At 43.2% G+C, this 8,031-nt stretch overlaps 1 protein-coding gene across 1 annotated transcript in view; it reads left to right on the forward strand.

Annotated features, from left to right (window-relative positions):
• The window catches only part of Dcdc2 (doublecortin domain containing 2), a 158,750-nt gene that overhangs the window by 46,957 nt on the left and 103,762 nt on the right, over positions 1–8,031 (forward strand). Inside the window, exons 5-6 of the mRNA XM_032885007.1 lie at positions 2,567–2,713; positions 4,992–5,046. Of these exons, the coding sequence (XP_032740898.1) occupies positions 2,567–2,713; positions 4,992–5,046 (202 nt within the window). The remainder of the gene's footprint in view (positions 1–2,566; positions 2,714–4,991; positions 5,047–8,031) is intronic.

The raw sequence follows: 8,031 nt of genomic DNA on the forward strand, positions 1-8,031 counted from the left end.
AGTTTTTAGTCTTTCTTTATGTTCACTAATTTTATCAGCAGCCCCAATCTTCCTGACTCTGGGACTATAAAAATGATTTTTTGTTGTTTCGTCTTGTACTTTTAAACTTTTATTTAAGCCTTAGCTACCTTTTGATTTATTTTGGTTTCCGTTGGGAAGTCAACATCCCTAATTATGTGTAGTTTTTAAAGGAAATATAGGCTTATCTTTTGACATCTACATAAATGCTTCCCAAACACATAATATAAACTATACACACAATACAGTTTCTTGTCTAATGTATCATCTCATAGACATGAGCAAACTCTTAGGCAGACACTTAAGTAGACAGGAAAGCACTAACAGAAATAAAAATACATGTTTCCCATACACTTGAATATTTAGAGAAATTAAATTTTTGATTTCTTGAAACAAGGTCTCACTTTGTACCTTTGGCTGGTCTGGGCCTCACTCTGTAGCCTCAAACCCTTGGCAGTCCTGTTGCCTCTCAGTCTTGAGTGCTGCTATCTCAGGTGTGATCTAATACATCCACCCGGGAAGCTTAATCATAATTCAGTGGTCAACTTGGTGCTGTTCACTTGGGAGAGCACACTTTCCCCTAAATGAGCATCGATAAGTCTTTCTGTTATGCATCCATATATTGATCTAATATCAATATGTCTTAGTGTCATTCATCAGTATATTCATTAATAGTAGAAGGCCAGCATGCCTTTCTGTTATACATTACTATATTAATTGACCAATAGCATCCTCAGACACTGGCTCAGCTCCCTTTGCATGATCCTTGTGCTTTGAGTCAACAGAAGGAAACAGGTCAACAGGGGCTACATTCATGAAACATAATGAGTCACGGGTTGGAATTTACTCAGTAGCTTTATCTACCTGCAAGCTAAGCCAGCCAGCTCTTGGCTGGGAGCTCCTGGAGTCCATAACAACACTGCCGTTTAATTTCTAGTGTAACAGTTAACTGCTGATTTGAATCTGTTTTGGAGGAATGAGGGTGAAGAATGTCTGGCCGTCTGACTCTGGCCAGTGGGTCTCGGCCAGGTGACTTTGCTTCCAGGAGACACGCATCTGTGTCTGGAACCATTTTTGTTGGACTCAACTGAGCGTGTGAACAAATACATTCAGAGCAGAAAGCTGGTTGCTGGACACCCTACAATAGGCAGGGGAAAGGGTGGGGTACTGCTGGGCACCCTATGGTGGACAGGCTATGGAGGACTGGCTATGGAACCTTTGCTTGGGATTGGTGGTCTCAGTGCAGCAGGACAAGCAGAAATCTGGTTTGTGCTGCTATTGGTACAGTCCTAGAGATACCACATTATAAAGACACGTTAGCATCTGTATGCTGACCAATTCTACTACTTTTCAGGGCTTTTGTGGATATTTTCAGACTTCTTCTTGGCTCTAATATGGCCAAGCTGATATCAATGGGTCCTTTTCTTTCCTTTATGAGACAAGGTCTGTAGTCCTGGCTAGCCAGCCTGGAACTCACTATGTAGCCCAGGCTAGCCTTGAACTCCTGATGTTCCCACCTCAGCTTTCCTGGCACTTGAAGGATTTTATTATGTTACTCACCTTACTATGTAATATAAGACATTTGAAAACTTTATGTTGAAACCTTACAACTACTTTTGTTTATAATCTTAAAAATTACATTATCATCATAGTTTAGTTTTCAAGTGGCCTACTTTCCTCTCTTAACAAAATCTGTAGATAATTTAAGCCATCTAGTAAAAAACCAGTATTCTCATAATAAGTGACATATTACTCGCAGTTACAGCAGCAGTTCTACAGTGAAGGAGGCTCTACGAGCCCCATGGCTCTGGGCAGATCATGCTCACTCTCCTGCTTAGGCCTGGCTGAAAAAAGGAGGTAGAGGCATGTGTGCTCTGCAGTTCTGCATCATTAGTGCTGGCTAGCTCCCGCCCTGCTTCCCTTGCACCTCTTTTTGCTGACCCACTTCTATGTGTTTGGCTGTGGTGCCTTGGCCACAGGCTACATTTAACTGAGAATGGGGCAGGATGCTTGCTGGCTTATGAATATCCCAAGAAAATACACATAAACAGGGTTGATAAAACATTACTCAGTCAATCTCCCAGGGAAGCCAAGTTGATTTAAACACCATGTCTGGGGGGTTGGGGGTGGGGGCTGGTGAGGTGGCTCAGTGGGTGACGGCATTCACTCGAATAAGCCTGAAGACCTGAGTGTCATTCTTAGAAGGAGAGAACCAAGCCCTGAAGGCTGCCTTTTCTATCCAGAATCACGGTGAGGCACATGCTTGCCCTACCTCCAAATCATAGCAAAGGAAAACAAACATATTCTGTACAGGTTTCTATGGTACCAGAATTGGTCTCTATAGTACCAGGTTCCTGTTCAGCAAAGGTCATGCCCACATCTCTGGTATGAAGGGGGATTCCTGTCCAATCTGTTGACTTCAGAACCAGTAATTGAAAGAGTGACTGACGAGCCCTGTCACGGGGGAAGTGCCTTTACTTAGTTATGATTTTAAGCAGCCCTCTAAAAGCTGTGGAGATTCTGAATGTTGGCATTGGTGTTTTGACAGGCTGTATACATTAGAAGGAAAACTGGTTGAGAGTGGAGCAGAGTTGGAGAACGGGCAGTTTTACGTGGCCGTCGGCAGAGATAAGTTTAAGAGACTACCGTACAGTGAGTTACTTTTTGACAAGTCAGCAATGAGAAGGCCTTATGGGTAAGTCCTAGTCTTTGCTCACACTCTCAGTCCTTAGCATGCAGGACAACATCAGTGTAAAGGAGAAGGGGGAGGGGGAGCAAGAGTGGGCAGTGGGGGAAGGAAGGCCACTATCACGTGTAGTCCCTAGTATTTGGAACATATACACATACGTGTGTAAGGATGCTAGGTAAGATGGTGCATGTGGTATTCCCAGCACAGAGGTGGAGGCAGGAGGGCGAGGAGGTTAAGGTCATCTTCAGCTATGGAGTGAGTTCAAGGCTAGCCTCTCTCAAAATCAAACAAAAGAGTATTTTTGGTAGCCAACAGTCTCACTCATCAGTTAGAAAGGACAGCGTTCATGGCTGAAAACTGTTGTACAAAACGTATTGATGGAAAGACTTAGCACTTGTGTTGCACCAAGTTTAAACTAAATACAAAGCTTCATTCTTGTGAAGAAAATGATGGATGGACCACGGACTCTGTGTGTAAATCTCACAGGCAGTTTTAGAGACTAGCAGTGCAGCCAGAACAAGTGAGTTTTCAGTTGGTCTGGAGAGAAATGTATAATAGCTTACACTCTTATTTATTTATTTATTTATTTATTTATTTATTTATTTATTTATTTATTTATTTATTTTTACCTTAGAGACCAGGGTCTTTTGTAGCCCAGAGTGGCCTCTAATTTGTTATGTATCCTAGGCTGTCCTTGAACTCATGTTCTTTCTGCACCTCTGATTTCTGGGACGACAAGGTATTCATCCCAGGAGGTAAGCCTCCTCTGGCTTACACACACACACACACACACACACACACACACACACACACACACACACACACAAAGCCAAGTGTCTTTCTCAGTTGCTTCCTGCTTTATTCTTTGTGACAAGGTCTCTCACTTAAACCTGAAGCTTGCTGATTCAGATTAAGGCAGCTTGTTATAGGGATTCCTTATCTCTGACTCTTGAGCCCTGAGATTACAAGCCAAGCTCTGTGACAACCCAGTATTTTCATGGGTACTGGAGACCCAAGCTCTAGTCTTCAAGTATCACAAGTACTTTATCAATCGAGCTGTGTCCTCAGCAAGCTTGCCATTTGATTACACATGATGTACTATGAATTTTTTTCTCTTGGAAATACCCTTTGTGAGAGTGTCATGAATAGCCTAGCATCTGTGCTGCAGAGCCTTGAGCTGTGACACTAAGCCTTCAAGGTGGATACTGGAGACTCATCTCTGTTGTTCTGTACTGAGATCAGAGCCTCTTGGTTCTTGAAATTGCCTTTTCATGGCTGTCCTCTGCGGAGGACACCAGTGTGTCCCTATTAATTTGTTTCCTGTGAGGCTAATAGGGGTTTGCTTAGGCTTTTAGAGAGTAACAATGGGATTTCAGGGGGTGTTGGGACTATGCAAGAACCCAGGCCTTCATGAACATTAGAGTTCTTTGCCAGTAGACTGACTGTTGATTATCCAATCCATGCAATCCAATCCTTTATCAACTTGTGCTTAGCTGGTCAGTCCACTGAGAGTAGCAAGGGTACTTGGTGGTAATTAAAAATCGAGACTCATTGGCCTCTCTCATACACATTAGTAAGGTTCACCACTATAAATATGTCTTCCTATTTTTGAAGATATATTTCAAGATGAATTTTTTTCCTAATGACACAGACATAGCTTATGAAAAGAGTTATCTCCTCCCCTTCCTTCTCCTCCTCCTCTTTCTCCTCCTTCCTCCTCCTCTTCCTCTCCCTTCTCCTTCTTTTTCTTATTTGGTGATAATTGACCAGTTTAAAAACTCTCTGAATATAAATGCCACAATTTTTCTTTCTTTTCCATCACAAGTATACATAGCACATTTTATTTTTACATTATTTATGGCTACTATTATAATTATTACTATTTTTGAGGTAGACTTATCTTGTGCATCTTTGGGCAGCCTTGAACTCTTGATATCTGAGACTACTTCCTTAGGGCTAGGATTAATAGATGGATGTCACCATACCCAAGAGATTCATTGCTTTTCACTTAATCTGGCATGGTTGTCACTTAGTTTAAAATGATCATTTTTATCTATAAATAGAAAGTTTGGAAATTTGAATTAAATTATGAAAACACCTGTATTAAAAATTTATAAGCATTAAGTCTGGTCATATTCAGAAAACTATTAGAAATAGTTTAGAATGGAAGTTGTGGTTACAAGGACCAGTGGATATGGTGATGATTAGATTAGAATGATTGTCATAGATCATGTATTATGTGTGACCAATATTCTGATGTCCAATTTGCAATTTGTTTCCACAGTCAGAAAGCTTCTTCACTACCTCCCATGGTTGGATCCAGGAAGTCTAAAGGGAGCGTAAGTATCAGCAGCTTCTCTCATTAGTGTTCTGTCTCTCTGTAGAGCCATCCTTGGGGTTTCAATTAAAGTCAGAGAAATAAGTCTTAGCTACCTAGTGGCATATAAGCAACTATCTGAAACACTGTGAGAGCTTCAATGTCACAACTGAAGTCCTAAATGAGAGCTACTACTTTTAGAATATAGAATCAAACCCTTTCCTTGCGTAGATATGAGACAGCACATGCTGCAGTTGTGGGTTAAGTAGTATTTCATAAAGCTGTGAGATTCTTGCAAGGTCACAGTGGTGCTTCAGGATAGTCTTGTCCCCTGTGTCTAACAAAGGCAGAAAAGGAACTTTTGTTAAGAAAATGGTAACCCTCGGTTGTGCTTCTCTGTACAGTTAAGATCTTAAAAATTAAGACTCATCCTCAATCCTTAGTTCCATGCCAGAAGCTTTTCCTGGTCGTTCCTTCATTGTTACTTGAGCAAGCATTGATGATGTGCCTGTGATGTGGGAACTAGAGTCTGTAATGGGAAGTTCATCTGCTGGCAGTTCAGTCTGCCCTGCAGCTACCCCCAACCTCCACTGTGCACTGCACTTCATCACGTGACCTCCCCTGTATACTACAGCTCAACCCCTAACCTCCAGTCTGCACTGCAGCACACCCCCTAATTCCCACCGTGCATGGCGCACATCTCCTAGCCTTGCCCTATCCCTAGGCCCCCCTGAGGTGAAGCCCACTTTGTTATGGAGTTCTACTGCAGAGGGCCTTTCTGACTGAGGGCTCTCTGATCTATCTGGGGCTTCAGTAGGAGTCATCAGAACTGACTTGGCATTCCTACCCAAGCCTGATGGTCAGCCGTTGTGTTTTTGTGTGCTGTAAGTGTCTCCTAGTAGGCATGTACTTATCTTTCCCTACTATTTTTTTATGACATTCTAAACAAAAGAGAAAAATAATTTTGTGTTTGTGTTGTCGGACTTGACACTCATTCCTGGAGACTGTGCCACTTATGACAAAACTCTTGTCTTCCATATTCTCCACACTGTAAGGGAAAAAAACTACTGGAAAGGTTATGAATAGCCGAAAACCGAGTATCCAGCACATGACCACCGAGAAAATAAAATTTGAGCACCACCCTTGAGTCCTAGTGCAGATTTTAGTGGAGGGTGGTGTTGAGGAAAGAGAAATGGGTACAAGATATCCCATGGTAGGCAGTGTTCAGTGTCCACCCACGGCCCCTCTGTGCCAAGTTCTCTCCAGGACCTAATAGTGAAAAGCAAAGTAAGATCCATGAATTTAGGTTCAGAAATTATATTTTCTCTCTTCCCTTCTCCTTCTTCCTTTTGTCCTTCTCTTAAATTTGATCCTGAAGATATAATGCAGGTGCCCCTGGTTTCTGTACTTAAAATTGGAAAACAAAAACAAAAAACAAAACAAAATAACAGTACAGACCAGGAAACATGAAGTGTAGAAGTAACAGTTTTCCTTCCACAAGCAAAGGGCAGGAGAAGGTTAGTGTGTACCTGCTTCCTCTGAGCAATGGATTCCAACTGTTGCCCCTCGTGGTCAGTGAATCCCTAAGCCAACTTTAGCAGAGACCCTCAACATGTGTAGGGTGAGGAGCCTGAACCCCAGCATCAAAGTCCATCTTTCTTCTTGAGTAGAGGGAGGCCTGAGAGCCCCTGGGAGATAAGAAAGTTACCTGAATTAGTGAGGAACCTCAGATCTTTTATGCAGAGAGAGCCGTAATTGGTGCAGTTCCATAGGTAAGCCACAGGAAATGGCCTGGGTATAACATGCAGACTCTAGACTAGGAAGACAACAAGGGAACCTGGAATAGGTTATTAATTACTCCTGAAGCCACAGCGCTCACTAGGTGATTGACAGAGAGGGCGATGGAGGTGAGAGAACCCCAGGGCTTTGAGCTCGGATGCCAGAGAAAATGGTAGCTCAATGGCTAGAAAGAGGGCAGGCAGAAGACATAATTAATAATGGCTTCCTTTCAGATGTGCCGAATTGGTTTGGCTAGCCACATAATGACCTGATTGAGGCACCGTGTGGTACTGCTAGCACACTGGATGGCAGGTGACCTAAGATAGAGGATCTAACCTCTCAGGGGGGAGGAGGAGAGGAGTGAGAATTTGCAGGTTAGTGGCTGAAAAAAGCCCTTCACCATTAAAATGATAAATGAAACCCATCCATTTAAGGGTTTGGGGAATTCATTTATTAAGGTCTACTTTCAGTTCAAGTATGTGTATATGCCTTTGTGGGGGTATGTGCACGTGAGTGCAGGTACCTTCTGAGGGTGGGCAAGGGTGGCAGAGGCCCTGAGGCTGGGATTGCGGGCAACTGTGTGCCGCCTGATGTGTTAGAGCTGAGTTTGTGTGCTCTGCAGAGACAGCAGGCACGCAGCCTCCGAGCCATCCCTCCAGCCCAAGCATTGTATCTTGTCCCCTTTCTTTCCTTTGGGCCTTGTGGCAGAATTCTGTCTGCATACACACCATGGAACTCTTAGCTCTCCACTCTCATAGTCCTACAGACAACAGCAGTTAGACAGAGACTAGAGACTCCGTGTAACTGAATAACTGACTCAGGATCACAGGGAGAGTTGCTGGCGAGACTAAGGTCCCAGCCCAGCCCTTCACAGTTCCAGCAATTGTGCAAGTTTGTATTTTCTAGTATGAAATCGGAAACTCCCATTAAAGACGCAAGATAGTTTCTGCTCTGCAGCACGCCTCAGACACTCATGTGGGCCCCTCCTTGGTCACTCTGTAGGAAAGTTTCTGCTTCCACGCGAGTACCCAGAATGATGCCTGACCCTCCAGGTGTCTGACTGGGTACTGAGCCTGGGGGACAGAGATGAGTAAAAAGATGTGTATCTCTTTGATGCTCACAGTCTATTGCAGGAGACAGCTGTTGACCCAACAATTCTATAGGTCAGCAGATAACTACAGAGTATGATAAAAATGGAAAAAAAGTTCAGAACACTGTGAGAGGCTAC

The sequence above is a fragment of the Rattus rattus genome, chromosome 14, assembly GCF_011064425.1.
Source record: "Rattus rattus isolate New Zealand chromosome 14, Rrattus_CSIRO_v1, whole genome shotgun sequence".
Classification (NCBI taxonomy): Eukaryota; Metazoa; Chordata; class Mammalia; order Rodentia; family Muridae; genus Rattus; species Rattus rattus.